Genomic DNA, 24,927 nt, shown 5'->3' on the forward strand with positions numbered 1-24,927 from the left:
TTCTTCCTTTCTTTGTATTACTTATCAAAGTAAGTGGTGCTGTAATTGTCATGATTCCAGATTAACCGGATGTTGTTTTAAAACAAATTTTCACTGACTTCAAAATTTCTTAAGAATGCAAGTCAGGTGGAATATGAGACCCTCCCGAATAGTTCAACATGTTTAGGTTTAGACTTAAGATTAAAAACAGGACACAGTGCTCCCTAATAAGGTCTTTCCAATGCTTTTTAAAGTGTCAGTGTAATTCCTCAAATGTCTTTTGTAGATCTACTAAATCCCAAAATTGTCTCTTGCCAACGTCATCTGTACAGTGTGACAGAACTTTCACAGAAGATTGCCTCCATCTGGTTTCCGAGTCCAGAAATCTAAAAGAAAAAGACTTTTTTTTAATTCATTCATGGGATATGTGGGCTTTAGCCAGCAAGGCCCACATCCCATGAATTAATTTTTAAAAAGCTGCTTTTTCCAACTTTTGCATTTTATGATGTGAAACAATTGTTTTTTTATATAATCATCTTAACAGAATTGATCCCTATCCAGTTTTTGACTTCACAAAAGCTGGCAACAGTACTTGCAAGATATTTGATGAATGAGCATATTTGAACTCTTTCAAACTGCACTTGATGCAATTATATACCTTCCTAAAAATATTAACATTTGTACTAACCTGCCTTGTCTTATATTTCGCTATTAAAGGCCCTTGGCACCTACCTGTTCAGCTGCTTAAAAGCCTCAGTTTTTGTAAGCAGTTTTTTTCTTGTTACTCATCAAAATGGTAGATTCTTGCTGAGGTTTGTTTTTTTAGGAAATTGCTACTTTTATTCTGTGTCATTCGCCAGTAAATCAAAATGTTAAACATGCTTTTCCTGGTAGCATTGTCTGAGTCACATCACATACAGCCGAGGAATCCAGGCTCAATTCCTTCACATCACTATCCTGTGCATTGTCTGCTACTTTAAAATGTAAGTAGCACTGGATGGCTGCAATTCAAATTCTCTCCTCAGACTGCAGTCCTTGTTTGAGGGAAATGGGTCTTGGGGCTGCATTGTATTTGTTTTTCCTTGAATTTCTTTCCTTTGTGAATTTTGTTGTGTTGCCACATATGCTGTTTTCTTATCCTTTTCCAGTATTCCCAAGATCCTGGGTCCAATTCATCAAGACTCTTTGGGGGTCCAAGGGTCAGCGTAAACAACCGTTCAGGGTATTCAATATCTGGCCGCAGTTATGAGTCTTTTGCCTTGTTTGTAGATATTGACTCCCACAGCGTGTGTGGTCAGAATGACAGAACCCTTACAAACTTCTGGACTTGCAGAGCCTCTTTGGCTCCCATATTACCTTTCCCTTTGACAGTGGTTTTCTTGGCGTATCTGTTGGTAGCAACTCTGCAGACTCGGCCACACTGCAGCAATGCGCCCCTCACCAAGCGACAGCCCAACAACCAGCCACTCCGAGCGGCCATCACAAGTGTCAATATCTGCTCAAGTGCCTCGTCCAAGTGGCTATTCTGTAGTTAAGAGTCTAGACCATGAGTACTGACAAGCTACTCGACCACAGTGACAGAGCAAGATGAGCCTAATCCTGTCCGCCCTCCCTTTCCCCAAATATCCACACACACACTTTCCAGAAGCAGCAGGAACCTGGCTGAGGCGGAGTTGTAGCACTATAATTGCTAACACATCCGAAATCCAATGCATCAGTACAGACCATGAATGGCCGTTACCCACAAGGTCATCAGGGAGAAGGAGCTATCCTGTACATTTGAACATGGCATGGTTTTTTTGAATAATGGCAATCTGAAACAGCATTGTCCTATCAAGGATAGTTTGCAGCCTTTACTTCATTTGCTAATGTTACCAGTCTGCTGTCAAATTCATTTCAGGAGAATGGTTGTCTTCCAAGCTCCATGCAAGAACCTTTCAAGTACCTTCTGATTCCATTAAATAAAACAGCAGTGAATTAATTGAACAACAAGTACTTTTTATATTCAGACTGCTTACTGGTAGAGTTTACATCCCTAGACATTGCCAATAAAACTGATTACGAATGAAGATTCAGTTGTATCAGAGAATTGTTTTTCTTTCTCATCTTTGATAATTTAACTTTATAAATAGTTAGTGTTAAATAATTACTGCTATGAAAGCTTGAAATCCTTTGCAAGCTCCCTCAATAGTTTTTTAAAAGTCAGTCACAAATATAATTCTAGGCCTGTGCTAAGTTAACTGATGGTATCTATTTTGGATTGGAAATGACCTCAACATCCCTGAGCTAGAAAATTTTGACCAAGGTTCTTGCACAAATTGCTATCCACTAAATGCTGTTGGAACATCCATGTGAGCAGCATCAGGCTCTGTGCAAGTTATTTATTTTTCATCATTGCCTCCATGCAAGGAATAGTGATTTTTAAAAACAATAAGTAAAGGCTCTTTAGCTGAATGCACCAAGCATTGGGTTGGCCTATTATAGGCTGAGTAAATTGGGCTTGTACTGTCCAAGATTTAGAAGAATGAGAGATGACACAAGATTCTGAAGGAGCTTGACCAGTTAGACACTGGTTGTTTCCCCTGGCTGGGGGAACTAGAACACAGGGGGCACAACCTCAGGATAAGGGGAAGGTCATTTTGGACAGAACTGGGAAACTTCAATGAAAAGTTTGTGAATCTTTGGAATTCCATATGGGTATGGATGCGCCATCATGAGTATATCTCAGACTCAGACAGATTTTTGATCCCACGGAGTCTAGGGCTATGAGGGGGCGGGCAAGAAGGTGACATTGAGGCCGAAGATAAACCATGATTGTATAGAATGGCAGAGAAGGCTTGAGGGGCTATATGATCTAATCCTGCTCCATTTCTTATGTTTCCATTCCCCAACTGTTTGACTCGCCTGTGAATAATGGGCATTTGGGTGAAGCATAGTGGCCATTAGGTATTCGTGAAGCCACATGTCAGAAAGAGGTACTGCCCTCTGAAGTGGAGAAGACAGAAACATAAACAACTAAAAGGCCTTTCTTGGGCTTTGCAGCAGTTTTATAAGTGGTGTACAGTAAAAATACAAAATCCATTGACTCCAACAAAACAGCTGGTAACTAGATGTTTCTAATTGAACATTATTTGCTATAGTCTATTGCTTGAATTTCTTTCCAGTTCTGTGCACCTTAACACATCTATCTCCGATCTGGTGCTGATCATGCTGAAGCCATTATAAACTACAATGCAGGATGTGCTGTCATCTTTATTTTTCCCACTCCATACTCAAAAGAAAGCAAAATTAAAATGCATGAGCCCCCAGTGTGCATCTATATCCAGTGTGCTCCCTGTTACTTCTGCCTTTCGTAGTTTTTTTACACATGACTAACATTACTTTAATGGAAAGCAAAAAAATGAGGATTGTGAAGCAGTCTGGAATTACAGCTCTGGGTAACAGCATAAGAATGTTAAAACTATAACTTCTGTATGCATGTTTATGTGATGAGCTTTCAAATAATGAATAACTCATCAATATTGCTACGAAAACAATGGCAAAAACAATAAAGGTTTGTCATAATCCTTGACTTGATTTAGCAACAGGAGGATTTTTATTTCCCATTTACTTCTAGTGAGTGTTTTAGGAAGCAAAATTGGTTTTAAAAAGTTACTGATGGTTCGATTTCCTTTTGGGCAGCGACATCTCTTTGCATTGACAATTACCACGTTGATGCCTGTAATGCAGTAACTAAAAATGTTCTTGCTATGTTGGCCTTAATTTTGAAGGTGGAGATATGGTCTGGGGAAATGGAGGCCTCATTTGAATAAATATTTGCTAAGTCCCAGTCAGACCGTTGTCTGGCTGGTGGATTGGAGTAAGGAATAAACTGCAGAAAGCTGTTCGCAGCGAAGAGGGGTTGCAGAGTTTGGCGGGGGGTGTAAATCTGCCCACAATTGGGGATTGGGGAAGAGTGGAATTGGCTACTATCAGTGGAGACCCTGATGAAAAGGTGGCCCATGGCTTCCTTGTCGGGCCTGAAGGAGGATTCTTGCTCCTCCTGGCCCACAAGACTCGAACTATGGACTCAAAACGTCAACTGTATCCCTCTGCGCAGATGCTGTCAGACCTGCTGAGTTTTTCCAAGTATTCTTGTTTTTGTTCTAGATTTCCAGCATCCGCAGTAATTTGCTTTTACCACAAGAAAACCTGATTGTCTTTGACACACATCTATCGGGCCCGTCCTGCCCACCATAATGGTTTCCAGCACGGATGAAGAAAGTGCTCCTCTATTCAGTCCTCTGACTTAAATTGCTGATTTATGTTCTGATGCCATCGCCTGACTCGATCTGCATATTTAAAGAAGTACTCTGCTTAATTCCTGTAGGTGTCCCACTCCCATTCTCCAAAGAGCAGGTTAATATTGGGACATGGTGAAAAGGCAGTGGGATCATTGGGGGTAAGTTGCTGGCCTCATTTTAATTGGACCCCCTGCCCCCCCCCCAAAACCTACCTAATTTCTACCAAGCAGAGTTAGCTAAAATCCAGGGACTTCTATTATGAATAGTGAGAGTATGAATGTTAGTGATATTGTCAATAAGTCTTTGTATCTATTGTATTGTTTTGGTATCATGTTTTTTAACATAGTGCTGACATTATCACCAACCCAGTTTGTTCACATATGTAAGGATGTTGCAAATGCGCTATTTGTAGTTTGTACAATGTGGCTTTTTGTAATTGCAGCCACAAATTAGTGATAAAATCAGCCATCATGCTTTATACAATATTACTGTTGTTGTTTTCAGTATTAACATTTCTTTTGAAAGCAATCGCTGTCTTTCTTTAGCCTGACCTGGGAGGCCTGCTCTGGGGAGCAGAAGGCGATTGTTGTTTGTGCAATGTTTCACCCAGTGTCTACTAATAGTTAGTATTAGAAATCATTTATTTCTTAAACAAAGGCACTCTTCAGGTCACTGCTTCCAGGAAGAAAACCTATTCATCATAGAATGGCCCTGTTTGACAGCTGTTGCAGTGTTATTAACTTGGTGTGTGTTGAATATTAAAGTGCTGTTTGTCACTTTATATTCTGTTTTCCCATGATGCTCTTGCTTATGGAATTGCAGTGGGTGTGAATATTGAGGATGTGAAAATGTCACACTGTTTAACTTGATGAATAGTGTACAAAAATTTGGCTTCTTCTGACTGTTTCCTTCCATTGTGTTTTAATGTAAGTTTGGCTTAAATCTTCCAATTTATAATACTAACGACAACCCATTGAAAATGAATAGGGTTAGTGTCAGTAATACAATCAGAAAATCTAATTTTTCAAAACAATTTGTTTTGCAGGTTTTCTTCTAAACAGTAAAAGCTCTTTGTTTAGATTTTTATTTGTTTTTGCTACCTTGAGAAAGGTTATATCTGATTTTATATTGTAGATGATGCAATTAAAGTAGATATAATAGAAAAGACTTGCATTTATATAGCACTTTTCACAATCACCAGACGTCTGAGTGCTTTTACAGCTAATGAAATACTTAGTGTAAGTCACTATTGTAACAGAATACATCATTTGTTAATCCTGAATAATCATCAATCCATTCAGCACTAAAAGACCTTTTTTTAGTTCCCAAAAAATCAACTAGGCTGTTATCTTACGAAATTTAAGTAAGCAAGTACAAATTTAGACCATTTCTTTTGTCATTGTGGCTTTCCATTTTTTTTTTTAAATAGTGTAAAATTTCAGGAAGATTAATAGACTACAAGGAACTTGATTCAGCTCATAGCTGCGGTCTGCCTCCACTGTGGGAGTACGAAGAGCGATCAATACAAATATTTTCTCCCACTTTGTGTACTTATAAGCAAATCTAGAAAAAATGCATTTTATTCCTTAATCCTTTCTGCTATAGGTCGTCTTAGAATTTGTTGTTCCCATGCATTATCAAATCCAACTGTCATTGTTTAAAATGGGTGACAGGTGCAACATTCCGATCACATGCCTGAAAAATTGATCATTTTCAGCTTGACAAAACTCCATAGCACCTCCTATCACACATTGAAGAATTGCACAAAATCTGTTGAGTAAATCATCTCTACTTAACCCATTTGTGGCCACAATAAAAGTTTTGCACCAAGTAAAACATTGGGCAGGCACTCCATCCATCAACTGTCTGATGCTTATGCAAATTTAGAATTGACCCCAGTGTCCTCGCTCAGATGTCCAGTCCATTTTAATGACTGAGCCTCATTTACATGGGATTGGCAAACTGTAGGTGCTGAATCATTGACTCTTTGACCAAGATGGAGGAAATTCTGCTAATTCAGAAGTTGGCGGTAAAGAGGTGGGGAAGCAACCATGGAGGTGGGGTGGGCAGTACAAAAGGACTATCAACAAGCCAGAAGATTTTTTTTTGGGGCGGGGGGGGGTGCTGCTATGAGGAATATTTGTGCTCCCCAAGCATCTCAGAAATTAATGTCATAGCTTCTTTTCTGGGCCTCTGAATGGCGTGCAGTGACCACTGATTGGGCTATTGTCCAATGGGAAGAGTGTATATGGTGCCATTTTGCCCATTGATCCTATATACCCCAATTTACATTTCTTGAAATGTATTATATGAAACATATGGGCACTTGATCACCTCTCTATTGGGCCCACAACATAATGGCAGCAGCCAGCTACAGGCCAGTAAGATCAGCACTTCAATTTTCAGAAGGTGTCGTGAAAATTGGTTGCAACCTTTTATTGATTTCATGTGGCATTTCTTGTGTATGTGTTTTTTCCACAATAAAACTTTTGTAATGATCTACCTCTGGTTGTTTTTCTATTCACTCATTCTCTTGTGCTCTCCCTGTCTGCTTCTCTTTTTGGGGCTCGTGTTTGTGTGTCTCACATCATTTTGGTCTCTGTCCGAGCCTCCTTCCTCCTTTCTGTGCAAGTTTCATTATATATCTCACTATTTTATGGAGCCAATTCACCTACATTCTCCTCCTCCCCAGGCATCATGCAATTGAAGCATATCTGAAGTAAGGAGGCAGAGTACAGGCATACAGCTGACACAATAAATTTCATTATAAAGTCTTAGAAAATATTATGAATTAAAACCTTACTGTTTCTGTCAGCTGCTGTTTGAAAGAAACAAATAGTCATGTTCAGTTTTGCAGACGTTTTGAAAGTTATAACGGCCATGTGGTACTCTTCTGAAATAGAGTAATATTTAAATTTTTGTATTGCGGTCTCAAACTCTTAACCTTTACAAGCAAATGACATATAATTAAGAACTGACTTGCAACACTTTGTATGGGGCATGTCAAGGGTGTGAGACTTGCTAAGTAAGTCCCTATTTTTAAAATAAACTTGTCAGCATTATAGTGTTTTAGCTGGAAGTAGCAGAAACTGTTGTAATGCTTATAGAGTGCAAAAGTTGAATTTCATACAAACAGGAATTCAATGCAGAGGAGGAAAGACTTGCTGCTCTTTGACTCCAGTACTTGTAGTGGTTCATATAACCTTGAGGCTGTAAGTATTGAAAAAAAATGTCCAGTGTTTTAGTGGTTAATGCAAGACAGTGTGCAGAAAATAAAAGGAAAAGTTACAATAAACTGAAAAGATATAAATAATCTAGTCTAAAACATGGAGAGCGGGTTGTGTATCTGGCACATAAGAAATAGCATGAGTAGGTCATTCAGTCCCTCAAGCCTGCTCCGCCATTCAATAAGATCATGGCTGATCTGATTATGGCCTTAACTCCACTTGTCTGCCTGCTTAACCTTTGACTTCCTTGCAGATCAAAAATCCGTCAAACTGCAGTACGTGGGAGTTTATTGACAGACTAACCAGAGTGAACACATCTACTGTAGATATCTCCTGTTTAGAGTTGTTCAGCTAGGGTGAGTTGGAAACTATCCTTAACATAAGGGAGGGGGAACAATATGTAGACAGTTTACTCCAGACTTCAGTCACACCTCATAGAGAAGTGCAGGTTCAGAATGGGGGTTGGTGTGATTGATCGTATGCAGTATAAGGGAAACCCAGGTGAGATGGGGAATGAAAATCTGCAGAAAATGATGATCCTATTCAACAGTTAAAATGTATTTGCACCAATGAGGATAAAGACTGTCAGATGGGCAGATAGAATACTGACCGTGACACTTCGCAGCAGGAAGACCAAAGAGGGGGAGGACAAGGAGACACAATATGGTTCTAGCGGATTCCATAATTAGGGCACATGTAGCATTCTTTGCAAACAGGTCTGAGAGCTCCTCGTAGCATGTTGTCTGCCAGTGCCAAGGACATCTTTGAAAAGAGATTGGAGAGGGATGGGGAGGATCCAGTTGTCCATGTTAGAACCAACAGCATTGGGAGGAATAGATAGGTTCTGTTTAGAGATTACCTGGGAATGCAAGCTAAGCTAAAGGACAGGACCTGCTTGGTTATAATCTCCAAGTCTCCAATAATCAAAGAGGCTAATAAAATTCTAAAAGATGCGAATACAAGGGGATAGGAGTCATCCTTCAGCTATACAAAGCCGTGGTTAGACCATACCTGGAGTAACTGAGCAGTTATGGACACCATACCTTAAGAAGGATACATAAGAAGATTTTGGTGGGAATGCAGCATAAGTTTACCAGAATGATACCTGGATTCCAAGGCTAAATTTATGAGGAGAGACTATGCAAACCAGGACTGTATTCCCTGAGATTTAGAATATTTAAGGAGTGACTTTATTGAAGTTTTCATGATATTAAGGGAATTAAATAATGTAGATAGAGGGAAACTGTTTCCACTGATTGGGGAGTCTATGACTAGGGGGCATGATCTCTTCGAATGGTGGAACAGACTCGAGGGGTAAATGGCTTACTCCTGTTCCTATATATGAATAAAGCCAGAAACTAAAAAATTCTTAGGGATTCCAAGGATTTAAAATAAATTGCAAGAACTGGAAGAAAATGAGAAATAAAATAATGCTGGAAACACCTGTGGAGAGAGGAACAGACTTAAAGTTTCAGTTCAACATGCTTTTATTAGAACTGATTCAAAGGGGAAGAAGTTTTGCGTGAGAGATTCAGTTAAGCCTCAAGGGAAAAATAATGGGAAAATAATGAAAAGGAGAAGGCAAAACAAATGCAAAAGATGTTAACGTTAAATGATTGTGTTTCTCAAGTGAATAACAGGTTTCCCTGCAAACTGGCACATTCCAGCTCATTTCTTAATCTTGCAACCTGCTGGTCCAACGAAAGGGAAGCTGAATATTTAAAAGCTTTGAATAGAACTTTTACAAGGCAGGTGTTTCCTTCTCACAACAATTTCACAGTACAAAGTGTGTAAACTGGATATTTGGCATAATAAATGGCAAAATTTGTAGAGTTGGTAAATTTTAAAAACCGCTTGCATTCCACGAAAATATTTACATTATGCTGTAAAAGCTGTTTTTGTAAGGCACAACATTTTAATACATTTCTTGTTATATAGACTTTATTGTTTGAAGATCTATGGTTTATCATCTCTTTGGCGATTATTCAGAGGGAAGAAGTGGAATGTTCTGAGACAACGCGTGGACTCCTGCTCATATGACTTGGATCAGGTGCAGTGTGTTTTTTCCGCTGTCTAACATCGTCTACTGATTGTGCCACTAGAGAATTTTTTTTTCAATTGTCACCTGCAAAGTTGATATATCTACTAGATTATTTATGGTATAGCCAATGATGCCTCTAAATTTTCTTTGTGTATGGCTTTATTTCAGTGCATAGTATCTTGCAACAGCTGTGCGTGTCTGACATGGCATCTTAGAGGACAGTTTGTGATCAGCTTGCATGGTACCTTCATGTTTGCTGTGTGGTTGCACATGCACAGCTTAGAGGAAATATTGGATACTGTCCTTACTTGGGTATATTAAGATGTATTTAATTCGTGGGACATGTCAGAGCATTCACAAATACATGGAAAGTGAACTGTTGTACAGGTGATTGTGCAGTTAGACAGCAGTATAAGCAGGTGCAGCTAAATGGAGGATATAGGTTTGAAGTGAAACACTGGGAGAGTTGGATGAACTGAGCCTAAAAGAAGGGCACCTATACGTTTTGGTGCTTTCAAATCATCAGGTTATCCATGTATCAGGTGGACTGTGTATTACTTTTAAGATGACTTCACAGATGTCTCCGTATTTGTGGGAAAAGTTGCTGCATAACTAGTGTACATATTCTCACTAAACAATGAGAACTGTACAAGTCTGCATGCCCTGCAACAAACCAGTTATGTGTATGACTGGACCAGAGGGAAGATTAATCTAGTCATGAGCTCTGTATAGGAGGTCAGGAAGCAGTGATGTTGACCTTTGATGCTGCATAGGTCTGATAAAATGAATGGGTTGAAATTCTTTTTGCAGCGATTTTTTTTTTTGAGCCAAGATACCTAATTTGACTACGGTTAAGGGTGTGGTCAAACACCATCCTTTTTCTGCCAGTCCATTCCCATTGAGTGCTGGATGATGGCAGATTCTTTGTGCTTCATACATTTCATTGTGACCTGCTATCATAGAGATCAATATAGATTAAAGACCAAAAGATATCTAAAGTTGCGTCAAACTCTGAGACTTGGCAGTATGATCATCAGCTTCTCATGAACTTTTCCACTATATTGGGGTGCAGGATCGTGAAGGAATGCAAAAAAAAACTCTATTTTAAAAATGTTGAACCTGTTGTCTAGCTGCTGAAAAATTTATGGCTGGGTCTGAAAGCAAATACTACCTTACAAACCTTTTCAAAACTCTGGTTAGGATCAGTAGGTCTCCAGTCAAACCCAGTCTGGAAAGAAGCCCATACTTTACTAATTACTTTCAAGGGCATTAACGCTTCCTCTAAAGTTGCCTATTTTTTCTTTTGCTTGTGATAGTTCTTTTAAAAGAGATGTCCAATTTCACCCCCACCCAAATAACCCTGCAATTTTTTTCCCTTCAAGCATTTGTCCAATTCCTTTCAGAAAATTATTCTTGAGTCTGCATCCATCGTCCTTTCAGGCAGTGCATTCCAGATCATAACACTATAAAAAGCATGTTTTCCTCATATCACCTTTGATTCTTTTGCCAATTAACTCAAATTTGTGTCCTCCAGCTATTGACCCATCAGCAACTGGAAACAGGTTCTCCTTTTTTAATATACTTATCAAAAATTTAAACTAAAAAAATGCATAGATATTAAGATAGGCTTCTGAAGGGGTTGATTGAACAATTTGTTCCACTCAGGATTTCTCTACATTTTGAACTTGACACGAGAAGTCTGGAAGTTTTACAGACACAAACTTTGAAGGATGGCAGGACAAGTTATAGAGTCATAGAGGTCTACAGCACAGAAAAAGGTCCTTTGGCCCATCGAGTCTGTGCCAGTCAAACGAGTACCTAACTATTTTAATCCCATTTTCCAGCACTAGGCCCATAGCCTTGTATGCCATGGCATCGCAAGTGCACATCCAAATACTACTTAATTGTTACCACCCTTTTAGGCAGTGAGTTCGAGATTCCCACCTACCTCTGGGTGAAAAAAATTCTTCCTCACATCCCTTCTAAAGCTCCTGCCCCTTGCCTTAAATTTATGCCCCCTGGTTATTGATCCCCCCCACTAAGGGGAAAAGTTCCTTCCTGTCTACCCTATCTATGCACCTCATAATTTTATACACCTCAATCATGTCCCCCTTCAATCTCCTCTGGTCCAGGGAAAATAACCCCAGTCTATCCAATCTCCCCGCGTAACTAAAACCCTCCAGCCCAGGCAACATCCTGGTAAATCTCCCCTGCGCTCTCGCTCTCGCTCTCTCTCGTGCAATCACATCTTTCCTATAATGCAGATTCCGGACCCGCATGCAGTATTCTAGCTGTGGCCAGCGTTGTATACAGTTCCAGCATAACCTCCTTGCTCTTATATTCTATGCCTCGGCTAATAAAGGCAAGTATCCCATATGCCTTCTTAACCACCTTATCTATCTGTCCTGTTACCTTAAGGGACCGGAGGACATGCACACCAAGGCCCCTTTCATCCTCAGTACTTCCCAGGGTACCACCATTCATCATGTGTTCACGTGCCTTGTTTGTCCTGCCCAAGTGCATCACCTCACACTTATTCGGATTAAATTCCTTTTGCCACTGATCAGCCCATCTGACCAGACTGTTTTTATCCTCCTGTAATCTAAGGCTATCCTCTTCACTATTTACCACTCCATCAATTTTTGTGTCATCTGCGAACTTACTGATTAACCCTCCTACATTCAAATCTAGAAACAATATCAGAAAAACATGTGGAATCCTTGGGTTTATAAGCAGAGGCATAGGTACAAAATCAAGAATGTTAAGCCAAGCCTTTATAAAATCACTGGTTAGGCCCCATGTAGTATTGTGCAAATTTTGGGCACCACATTTTAGGGAGGACGTCAAGGCCTTGGAGAAGGTGAGGAGGAAATTTGTTAGAATGAACACCGAGATGAGAGACCTCAGTTACGTGGAGAGACAAGAGAAGCTGGGATGGTTTTCTTCAAGAAAAGGGAGAATTAAAGGAAGATTTAATAGATGTATTTAAAATTATTCCAGAGTACTTATAATAACCATATTTTTATTTTATTTCATTCATTGCATGTTAGTGTCATTGGCAAGGCCGAATTTATTGCCTATCCCAAATTGCCGTTGAGCCGCCATCCTAAAGTGCTACAGTTCATGGCAATGAAGGAATGGTGATATATTTCCAAGCCAGGATGGTGTGTATCTTGGAGGGGAGCTTGCAGGTGGTTGTGTTCCCATTGGACATGCTGCTTAGTCTTTCTAGTTGGCAGAGAAAATGTGTTTGGAAAGAGTCTTGTCAAGTTGCTGCAGTGCATCTTGTAGATGATACACTGCCACTATGGTGGAGGGAGCAAATGTTTAACGTGCTAGATGGGGCTGAACTAGCAAACTTCTTTGTCCTGGATGGTGTTGAGCTTCTAGAGTGCTGCACTCAACCAGGCAAGCGGAGAGTATTCCATCAGACACCTGACTTGAGCCTTGTGGACAGACTTTGGCAAGAGAGGAGGTGAGCTACTCATTGTCGATTTCCCAGCCTTTAACCTGCCCTTATAGCTACAGTACTTAAATGGCTGATTCAGTTCAGTTTCTGGTCAATGGTAACCCTCAAGATATTGGTGGAGAATTAAGTAATGGTAATGCCATTGAATATCTGGAACAGGTGGTTAGATTCTCTCTTGTTGTAGATGGTCATTATCTATGGCATGAATATCACATGCCACTTATCAGCCCAAGCCTGAATGTTGTCCAGGTCTTGCTGCATGCAGACACAAACTGCTTCGGTCTCTGAGCAGTTGTGAATGGAATTGAACATTGTGCAATCATCAGTGAACATCCCCACTTCTGAGCTTATGAAGCAGGCAAGGTCATTGATGAAGCAGCTGAAGATGGTTGCGCCTGGGACACTACCCTGAGAAACTCCTGTGGTGATGTCCTGGGACTGAGCAAATTGGCCTTCAACAACTGCAACCCTCCTCCTTTTGTACTAGATATGACTCTAACCAGTGGAGAGTTTTCCCTGATTCCCAATGACTCCAGTTCTGCTAGGGCTCCTTAATGCCATACTTAGTCAAATGCTGCCTGTCAAAGGCAGTCATTCTTGCCTCACCTCTTGAGCTTAGCTCTTTTGTCCATTTCTAGATCTAAGCTGTAATGAGGTCAGGAGCTGAGTGACACTGGCGGAACCCAAACCAAGTACCAATGCGTAGGTGTCACTTGAAGGACTTATCAACAACACCTTCCATCTGCTTATGATTGGAAGTAGACTGACGGGTCACCAATTGAACAGATTGGATTTGTCCTTCTTACAGACAACACATACTTGGGCAATTGCCCAGCCTTGTAGCTGTACTCGAACAACTTAACAAGAGGAGCAGTTAGTTCTGGAACACAAGTTTTCAGTACTATAACCAGGATATGAGAGGGCCCATGACCTCTGCTGTATCCAGTGCCTTTCTCTTTCACCTGCTTATCTAGTTTCCTCTTAAATAAATCTATACTATTCACCTCAACTACTGTATGTGGTAGCAAGTTACACATTCCCACCGCTCTTGAGTAAAGAAGTTTTTCCTGAATTTCTTGGATTTACTAATGAATATCCTATATATGTCTCCAAGCTTTTGAGTCACCACACAACTAGAAATATCTTCTCTAGTCTGCCCTATCAACCCCTTTCATAATTTTAGACTTCTACAGCTTATGTCTCAGTCTAATCCTTTTAAGGTAAAGAGGCCCAACATGCTCAAACTTTCCTGATAGCTATACCTGCTCAGTTCTGTTAGCATCTGTGATTTTTTTTTCACTTTCTCCAATGCTTCTATATCCTTTTCATAATATAGAGACCAAACAGTTCAGTACTCTGTGATCAAGCAAAGGTTCTATATAAGTTTAACATGACTTCTGCTTTTGAATTCTTTTATTTTAAAAATGGGTCCCAATGTTTTGTTTCCTTTTTTTTATGGCTTTGTTAACCTGTGTTGCTACCTTTTTAATGATTCATGAACCTGTACCTTTGTGCCTCTACCGCATTTAGACTCTGATTTTCCAAGATGTAGATGGCTTCATTCCTCTTACCAAAATATATTATCTCATACTTATCTATATTCAAGTTCATTTGCATGCCAATTCTGTAGGTTTACCAACATGTTCTTGTACTCTGTCGCAACCTTACATCGTAACTATACTCAATTTGGTGTCATCTGAAAATTTTGATATAGTGCTTCCAATTTCCAAATCGTTTATGTAAATGGTGAACAATAATGGGCCAAACCAGTGTTTCCTCCTAAGCAAACCAGTGTTTGCACATCAACTCAAAATCCCGCACATTTCAGCCCCTTTAAATTACTGGGTGTGCATTGCCGCACAAAAGGATTTAAAGGGTCATCCACTTAAACAAATCACCTGCACGCTCCGGAAAGAAATTAGATATGCTGGTCCTGATACTGATGCCTATGGAACACTACTTCCCACCTTCCACTTGTTGTGCAGAACTACCTTTAACCTCTATTTAAGAATGTTGATCAAGCATGACCTTCCCTTTTGAAATTCATTCTTTATTATATTCTGTTTATAGGTGTTTCCCTACTGCATCTTTTGAGTAAAGATTTCAATATGTTTCCTGTCATCAACATTAAGCTGATCTATAGTTCACTAGATCCATCTCCCTTATCTTTCCTGTTAATGTGTTTTAATACATCGACAGCTGAAAAAGTAATTCACTGCAGCAAGTTTGGAGGTTTGAGAATATCTAAATATAGGACATGAACTTTCCATAATAATCAACTGCAGGTTATTCATTGATTTTTCAAATTGGCAGTAACTTTATCATTAACTGTAAATGCACTGTAGACATTGCCAGAAAGAGACCAACACTTTCACATGTAATTTAAATAATGTTAAGTGCAGGAAAATTGTAATCTGGCCTCCTCATTCCATACTTAGCACATCCAGATGATTAATTATCTGTTTTCTGTCAAAAGAATGTATTATAAACAACTTAAATATAAAACTGTAAATTACTGCAATAATCACTTCTCTAGTATAAGACTTATTCACTTGTCTAATGTTTATTTTTGAATACATTTTGTTTTTAAAACTAAATAAGCCTTTTGTATAACAGTCACATCTTCTATTTTTGCTTACAGCTGTTTATTGGAACACTGCTGTTCACCATTCTCCTCTTCCTGTTGCCAACTGCAGCACTCTACTACCTTGTATTTACACTGGTAATGAGCTTTGGTTGTACTTCAGTGATCATGAAGAGGTGCACATCATTAGTGCATAATCTATGATAAATCACCTTCTGTGTTTTTACACAGTGGATCTCTTAAATTGTTGTAGTTTATGCTTCACTATATTTCTGTAGATTAGAGCATAGTGTTAGGAAATAGAGATAGTTTAAGTAAGCTATATTTGTATTTGTGGGTGTTAGGAATGAGTTTTAGCTTTAATGTTTGTTTGATTTGTATTTCTATAACTGTGTGTTAAGAAAGTTTTAGTTTTAAAAAGTGCCTGCATTTCTAATGAGAGTTTTACAACTCTAAGCTAAGTTAAACAAACAAGAGTAGAGAAACTGGGCTGAGGCAGAGAGGCAGGTCCCTCCCACAGACACACTCACAGAAGAAACTAGAAACGGTTTTGATTTGGAAGCTGTTTGAGTTCAGTTGATTTTAAAAGTAGCTGCCAGGAGAGGCTGGAGCAAAGGAAACAGATGGCCTGTCCCAAGCTAAAGAAAAGACCCCAAAATTCATGGGAGTGGAATAGGAGAAATTCCCAAGAAGAACCTTCTAATCAAAGAAAGGATAATAATGAAGTTAAGCGTGAGGGGCAAAGAGAAAGGCTCCAAGTTTCAGACTTGGAGACGAAAGCTGCAGAAAGCAGATTTAAAGCGAGAACAACTTACAAGAGACAATAAGGTCCAAAGAGATGACTGAAGGTCTGTAGCTCTTTGCTATGGGGATGTCAAGCAGTGGTGTACTGTTGATGGCTGAATCACTGAGAGTGCGTGCATGGAAGACAGCTTGAATGCGTGTGGTGACGCAGGGGAGAGGAACATCAGAAGGAGAGTTAAAACCCTGGAGGTGAACCCTTGCAAAAGGCACCTGAGAGAAAACATTGGTTTAGGAGAAGATTCCAAAGGAGACTGGAAACCCTTATGTGAAAGACTGAGTTCATTGAGACTGGTTGGCTCATGGTGTAACTGGTGTCTGGCGGGGAGCTGAGAAGAGATCCATAGCATCTGTCTGGGGTGGCATCTGTCCCTTCATTTCAGTGTGGTGTGTCTGATCACAGGTTGTCTTACGTATATACTGTATAAGTACAGTGTACTTACAATGAACATTAGAGTATAGGAGAGTTTTTGTAGCTTGTGTTATCCTTACAAATCTGTATATATCTATAAAGATATAGTTGTGGGTGAAGGAGTATTGTAATATAGTTCATCTTTTCTTGTTTAGTAAATATTTTATTCTTTTGTTAAAAGTTCATCAGCTGACTCGTATGCCTCAGTTCAGCAGCTACTCTCCACGTATCTAAACAAACAAATAAAAGTTAGGATCTATCAAGCTGGGCTCCACCCTGGGATCAGGCTTGTCCAGTGGTAACCTGAGCTGGGGATCATTACAATAGTTAGAAATTAAATTACAATGCTTTTTTTGTTGCCTATGTGTTTTAATCATATTGTGATGTAAATTGATATATTTTGTGTTACAGTAGTTTTTGTTTGGATTGCACAGTCAGCCACAGACTCTCATCTTTTTTGTTTCGTTCTTCAACAGTTAAGAATGGTGGTGGTTGTCGTGCAGGGTCTCATTCACTTGCTCGTGGACTTCATTAACTCTCTCCCATTATATGCATTAGGACTTAGACTGTGTCGACCTTATACCCTTGCAGGTAATGCTGTAAAAACAGAATTAATTTGAATTTGTTTTCCAGGAAACATTGGCTCAGACTTTGCAGTTATTGATAGTGGAATGCATTCACATTCATCACTCTTACAGCTGCCCATGAAATTTCCACAGCCTTTTGAGAGGCAACATAAAGTATTTAGAGAGATTTTTCAGTGCAGTGCCCTCCAAAGGGGATCTGTGATGTTTGTGGGTAGGGAAAGCAACAGTATGATTTGAATCCTCACTGAGGTAGGTAGACTCTAAATCAGGAACTATAATTCAAATACATAATTCATTGCAAAGTCATATGCAAAAAGCCAAATGGAGAGAGGGAAAGAAAAATGGGATTGAGAGAGATAGAAAAGAGACAGAAAGAAAAACTAAAATAATCCATTTTTATGATTTCCAACATTAATTACATGCTGAAGGAATGAGACCGCAAATTTGGAAAATTAAGTTTTCAATGCCAGACATTTTTTAGCAATAATTTAAACATGTCACATCATTAGAGGGTAGCTGTTACGTAAGTAGGAACACCACCACCTGCAAGTTCCCCTCCAAACCACACACCACCCTGACTTGTAACCATATTGCCATTCCTTCAGTGTCACTGGGTCAAAATCTTGAATTCCTGCCCACATAGTACTGTGGGTGTATCTACACAATATGGACTGCAGAGGTTCAAGAAGGCGGCTCACCACCACCACCTTGAGGGCAATTAGGGATGGGCAATAAATGCATAGCCCATGAAAGAATTTTTCTATTCTAAAAGGTATAGCAGCTTCACACCCTTGGGTGATTTCAGTGCTAAGCGTAGCTTCTGGAAAAGCAAAGCATACATCAACTTCCAAATTTCCATGTCTAACTGCACGTTAGACTTCAGAAGTTGCTGTCCAGTTTACTCCATAATAGCAGTGAGGATTGTTACCTTCACCATCATTGGTGCAAAACGTGGGCTATTGGTTCATTTGGTTTTATATTTTAGATGCTTGCATGAATAACCAGATATCCCTAATGTTGTAAATAAGTCCATTAGTACATATATAGACACAATTTTACATACCTCTATCAATGTCTGATCTTTTTATAGAAATGAAATTCTATTTCTAAATTTATATGCATGATACTTTGATTAATACTTAGCTCGTCCAGATATCATTTCTTTGAAGTCAAATGTTATTGCTGGGGATGGTTAAAATCTCCATCCACAAAGTTCAACCAAGGACATTGGACTGGTCTATTGTGAAATGCTGATTATTTTTTAATACCCTGTACATGACTGGATTGATAGTTGATGAAACCTAATGGATTCTTCCTTTTCGGAAACTTGTTATGGCCTTCGTAATTTGACTAAGAAATTGTGTGGTAGTTAAATTTTACTATGAAACTTAATATCACATCTAACTATTTACTGTATCACTTTTTATTGTTTGGAATTGAAAGATATGTATTTCAGAAGTTGATCTCGGTAGGGTTTTATCTTTTTGTGCTTTACAGCTGGTGTGAAGTTTAAAGTTTTTCAGAAGGTTGCTGACAAACCTCTTCACTTGTTAATGCAGGTACGGATATCAGTAGTTTCATTGTGACTGACTTAATCTGCAATGACCAATTTAATTTGATTTTCTATAAGGCAGCTGATGTAGCTTTTTAGGATTGTCGTGGGGCCACTTTTTTTTTTAAATGTAGTTTCATGAATTGTTTACACGCAGGAATGATCTGTTTTGTACATATTTTTCTAATTTGATTTCACCAAGGTAACCTAGTTCAACCCCAGCCCCTTCCCGTACCTCAGCCCCATTACTATTGAAATGCCTATCCTTTGTCACCTCCAAACTTGATTGTTTAACGGCCTCCTCGAGTCTCATTCTTCACAGTATCAACTCATTGAAAGCTTCACTACCCACACTAAATCCCACCTCCGCACAGTTTTAGCATAAGAACAGGGTCTAAAGTGCATTCACTGTTCTCACCTCCTTATTCCTCCAAGATCTTGTCTTCCCTGGCTCTGCAATTTGCTTCAGCCCAATATTCCTGTCATTGTCCTAATTCTTTTTTCAACATGGGATGCGGGCGTTGCTAGCTGGGCCAGTATTTATTGCCCATCCCTAATTGTCCTTGAGAAGGTGGTGGTGAGCTGCCTTCTTGGACTGCTGAAGTCCATGTGGTGTAGGTACACCCACAGTGCTGTTAGGGAGAGAGTTCCAGGATTTTGATTTAGCAACCATTGAAGGAATGGCAATATATTTCCAAGCTAGGATGGCGAGTGGTTTGGAGGGGAACTGCCAGGTGGTGGTGTTCCCATCTGCCTGTTGCCCTTGTCCTTCTAAATGGTAATGATCATGAGTTTGGAAGGTGCTGTCTAAGGATGCTTGAGGAGTTCCTGGAGTAGATCTTGTAGATGGTACACACGGAGTCTGGCCTTTTCTTGAACCCTGTACTCCAACTGTACCTTCAGCTGCATAGGCTTCATCCATAGTGCTCACCCCAAAGTTGTCTGGCTTGTTACCCCTCCTTCTCCCTTCAAATTCTTTACCCAAAGTATGCCTCTTTCATGATGCCTCCAGTCACCATCATTAACCCTTCTCTGGACAGTGTGTGGTTAGTTTTACCTTTATGAGCCACTTTAGAAAATTTCATTACATAAAAGGCATTATGTGAGTGTTTTTTTGCTTGTAGTTTTTTTAGTTTGTCATGCATGTTATGAAATCTTCCAAGACATGTGAAGTATTGTAGTTTAGGGTGACCTTCAGTGCTGTTATCTAGGAATTTAGACAGTGTTTATTAAAACCTTGAAAGCTCATTAGTCATCAAGAAACTACTTTGGATAAGTTTTTTAATTCAGGAACAATGTATGTGGTAGCTTCTTTGTATACTATTCATCCACAGCAGGCAGTGACATTTATGTCTAAAGATATGAAATTATTGGATAGAGTTTTTGATTTTATCATTGAATACTTGAATTTTTGCATTCTCCAAAGCTTTAAATTGGAGGGAGAAGTATTAGATGTCAGAAAAATAGACTTTTCAAAATAACCAAATAGAAAAGTCTGTTTTGTTTTCAGTTAATCAGTGCTGTTCTGATTACAGATTAATCCCCTGACCTACGGGATGATAATCAGACATTACAGACTGCCAACCTACAGCTGTTATCCAAAGGATTCGTGGACAGCACTGTGTCAGAAACTGTTCTTTGGGGAACTGATTTATCCCTGGAAGCGCAAAACTGAGAAACAAGACTGAGAAGATGCAGCCAGAAAGCAGCAGTCTTAATAAGTATGTCCACGTCTAATTTCCTGTATTATGTCTGCATTGCTATTTGTTTTAAAGATGAGAAGTCTTTCTTTTAAAATAGGTTTGAGTTGCTATGATTTAATGGGGTGAAATGTTAGAATATTAATTTGTCTTTTTAAAATTATAACTTTTTCTTAAATCAGTGATTATTACTGTTGCCAAAATTACACTGCAAAAGTATCACTAGATTGACATAAAACTTCATTTTTTTAATAAAAATAATAAATAAACAATAATAAAAATGAGAGCTTAAAGTGTCCTTTAAGGATATTAAGTATCCATGCCTCAAAGTACAATTTCACACTTTACCTCTTTTATTGCAGCAAATGCACTTTTCCCCATATTTTGGGTAATGCATTCTGTAAGAATGCACTTCGATTTGCTGTAAGCTTGAAACATTATTGCACTGTTTTTAGAAAAATCACTATTTATACTTTAAAGGCAAACATTTTCTATTTATATTTGGTCATATCTTCCCTGTATAGTGGTACTTTAATAGTAATTTCCTAATGGAATGCCCATTTTCAGTGATCAACTGCACCTGCATCATTTTCAAATCTGGTCAAGTTGATGCAATCAACTCTAAATTGAAGAAATACTATTTTTGTGTCAATTGCAGAGAAATTTAAAGAAGAAACTCCAGCTTTTCTGATTTCTACCAAATGTTCAGAACCCTCTGTAATGGAACAATCTAGCCAAATATTTAGCATTTGCCATAGTGACAGTATTGTTTTCCAAATGTCCCTAAACCGTGCTTCTGTCACTTTTCAAACACCATATTTTAGGAATGTATTCGTACAACATAGGCCTGTTACCATATTATTCCTTCTAGAATACATTCTACACAGGAAGAACCACGGGTATCCATATTTCTCTCACACTTGCCTGAAAGCTGTGTGCGTCAGCTAGTCTTTGAAATGTTCTGAATAGGGCCAGATCCACGTTGGATCTTGTAGGGTATCCAACAAATCGTAATTCTAAAAGTGATGTTGCCCTGGATTTTCCTGAAAACATGCATTGAAACAGCAGCAGAAGTACAGCATAATGCCAAGTTTTGGCACAGAATGTACGCCTGAATTTCGTTAATCTTTTGCACTGATTTGGCGAATCCAATCCTGTAACCCTCTGCCATTCATCAACATGGCTCCGCCCCACTTTGCCAAAGAGTAAGTCGCTCAATCCCTGAATTTCAACAGTTCTGAAAGGCTGTAAATTTACATGAAAGTTTTGGTCATTAGACCCAGAGTCATATTTCTGATGTTTAATGGCAACTTTCATTTTTATTTTCCTCACTGAGAGCGGCAGTATATTTTCTGTATCTGTGAATGCATCTTCATGATATCAGCACAAGTTGTATTATAAATTGAAAAATTTCTGTAATTGCTTTTTTTAAGCATTCTGTGCCAAATTTGCATAGACTATACAGTGGTTTCACACTTTGTAACTTTCATGCATGCAGAGGGACTTGAAGAGGAAATAATGGTAAAAGATTGGTATTTGCCACAGGCTGCAATTGTTAATGCTGATTTCTAGTTATAACATGCTGGTTTTTATGCTCCATGAGATTCTTGGGAAGCTTTGGCATAACTCACAGCAGGATCAGTGTCACTTCCAGTCTATATGTGATTGAAAAAGTTCCTCTTTCTTCTCACAATATTGTTACTTTGGAAATTGTGCTACTGAGGGCCAAATGTATGAAAAATTATGAATATAATGAATAAAATCTGATCTGATGCTATTTGTATATTTGTTTTTCTGCAGAAACATTCACATTCACAACTTCATAAGTTTCAAGTGAAATCCAAAGTTGCTGAATTTGGCATCTGAATACTAACTCATTATTTAAATGCCAAGACAACAGCAAAGTATGATTATTACAATGCCAATATTACCATGTTGGAGAACTCTAGTCAACTACTCCATACAATTCTGATGTTGAGCCAGTTTTGCATTATACATTCAGCATAACTTTCATACTGTAAACTTATTTCTAGCTGCATTTTTTGCCCATTAAGTGGTTATATTCCATTTGTGACCTAAAATATTTTGTATCTTAAACTTACGTATATTTTAATGATCAATTGGTGTAGCTGTACATATATTTTTTCCGTCTCATCACAAGAATACCTTGTGACTACCTTAATCTTCAGCTTAATTGGAATTGATCTGTGGTGTCTCTTTTCATTGAAATGTTTTTGATAATGCAAATGGATTTGAATATTAAAATAAATAATTCCGCCCCCTTTTTACACTGTTCTCCCTCTTAGTATCAGTTATGTACCTTTAAATTTTTATTTAGAACCATAAAAAAGTTACACCACAGAATGAGGCCATTTGGCCCATCTTGTCCATGCCAGCCCAAGGACACCCAGGTGCCCTTTCTAATCCCACCTTCCTGTACCTGGCCCATAGCCCTGCAGCTTATAGCACTTAAGGTGCAGATCCAGGTAATTTTTAAAAGAGTTGACTTTCTGCCTCCACCACAACTTGGGCAGCGAATTCCAGATACCCACCACCCTCTGCGTAAAAAAGTTCTTCCTCACGTTCCCCCCCCTACACCTTTTGCCACTTATATTGAATCTATGTCCCCTGGTTCTAGAATTCTCCACCAAGGGAAACAATTTTATCCTGTCCACTCTATCTGTTCCCCTCATAATTTCATACACCTCAATCAAGTCACCTCTCAGCCTTCTTTGTTCTAAGGAAAATAACCCCAACCTATTCAGTCTCTTCTTGTAGCTACACTTTTCGAACCCTGGCAACATTCTTGTAAACCTCCTCTGCACTCTCTCCAGGCCTATTACCTCCTTCCTGTAATGTGACCAGAACTGCACACAATACTCCAGTTGTGGCCTCACCAGTGTTTTATACAATTCCAACATTATATCTTTTTATATTCTATACCTCTGTAAATGGAGAGAATTCCATATGCCTTCTTTGCAACCTTGTCTACTTTAACTGCTGCCTTCAGGGACCTGTGTACTTGTACGCCAAGATCTCTCACTTCATCCACCCCTCTTAGTATATTCCCATTTATTGTGTAAACCCTGTAATTGTTTGATCTCCCTAAATGTAAGACCTCACACTTCTCTATGTTAAAATCCAACTGCCACTTTACTGCCCACTCCGCCAACCCATCTATATCATTTTGGAGAATATGGCTATCCACTGCTCAGCCAATCTTTGTGTCATCTGCAAATTTCCCAATCATGCTCCCCACGTTCATATCCAAATAGTTAATATATAACACAAACAGCACGGGTCCCAACACCGAGTATTATATCTAATCTCCTATATTTTTATATGTTGATATCGTGCTACTTGCTTTTCGCTTCACATCTCCTAGATCCTATCGTTCATTATGGAGGGAGGAGCTACATTGTGCAAAAGTGCCTTTAACATCTCTGAAGCTTTTCATTCACCATGAGCACTACTCTGAAGGTGCTGTTGTATTACTAGGCTTCCTTGTCTGACCTAAGAAACTCAATCCCTACTACAATCTCCCTTTTTATATGTTCAACACTGGGCACCAGATTTCACTGCAATCCAGCGTTTGCAGATGCGCTGAACCTGGTTCTCACATTTAACTTTGAAGAACAGGCTGTCTTTACCCAACAATTAAAATTATAAGCCTGGATTGTTGTGGGCTTATACTTACACTTGCAGCTGAAGGGAGAGAGGAATAACCTTTGTGCGTTAGTCTTTAGCAGAGTTGTTAAGCAAAAGAGCCTTGACCTGATTACATCACAGGTTAGTTTCACAATTTTCTCACTAAAATAAAATAAAAGGAAGCAACAATGGCAAACACAGCCCTGTTGACCCTGCAAAGTCCTCCTTACTAACATCTGGGGGCTTGTGCCAAAATTGGGAGAGCTGTCTCTCAGACTAGTCAAGCAACTGCCTGACATAATCATATCTTACAGATAATGTCCCAGACACCACCATGACTGTTCCTGGGAATGTCCTGTCCAACTGGGAGGACTGACCCAGCAGAGGTGGTAGCACAGTTGGGAGGGAGTTGCTGGGAGTCCTCAACATTGACTCCAGACCTCATGAAGTCTCATGGCATCAGGACAATCATGGGCAAGGAAACCATCTGCTGATTACCACATTCCAGCCCACTCCCAGCTGATGAATTGGCGCACCTCCATGTTGAACACCACTTGGAGAAAGCACTGAGGGTGGCAAAGGCGAAGAATGTACACTAGATGGGGGACTTCAATGTCCGTCACCAAAAGTGGCTTGGTAGCACC

General features: G+C 39.2%; 1 protein-coding gene across 6 annotated transcripts in view; it reads left to right on the plus strand.

The window, feature by feature from the left end:
• pigq (phosphatidylinositol glycan anchor biosynthesis, class Q) overlaps positions 1 to 22,412 on the plus strand; it is a 46,882-nt gene extending 24,470 nt beyond the window's left edge. For 3 of the 6 annotated variants that reach the window (XM_041206363.1, XM_041206362.1, XM_041206361.1), the window contains exons 7-11: positions 9,428 to 9,539; positions 15,641 to 15,721; positions 17,273 to 17,387; positions 18,881 to 18,942; positions 20,471 to 22,412. In XM_041206363.1, coding sequence (XP_041062297.1) covers positions 9,428 to 9,539; positions 15,641 to 15,721; positions 17,273 to 17,387; positions 18,881 to 18,942; positions 20,471 to 20,623 — 523 coding nt within the window. In that variant the 3' untranslated portion in view covers positions 20,624 to 22,412. The remainder of the gene's footprint in view (positions 1 to 9,427; positions 9,540 to 15,640; positions 15,722 to 17,272; positions 17,388 to 18,880; positions 18,943 to 20,470) is intronic. The other 3 variants (XM_041206364.1, XM_041206365.1, XM_041206366.1) reach the window with 3 other exon arrangements.
• The last annotated feature ends 2,515 nt before the right edge of the window (positions 22,413 to 24,927 follow it).

The sequence above is a fragment of the Carcharodon carcharias genome, chromosome 15 (assembly GCF_017639515.1).
Source record: "Carcharodon carcharias isolate sCarCar2 chromosome 15, sCarCar2.pri, whole genome shotgun sequence".
Taxonomy (NCBI): Eukaryota; Metazoa; Chordata; class Chondrichthyes; order Lamniformes; family Lamnidae; genus Carcharodon; species Carcharodon carcharias.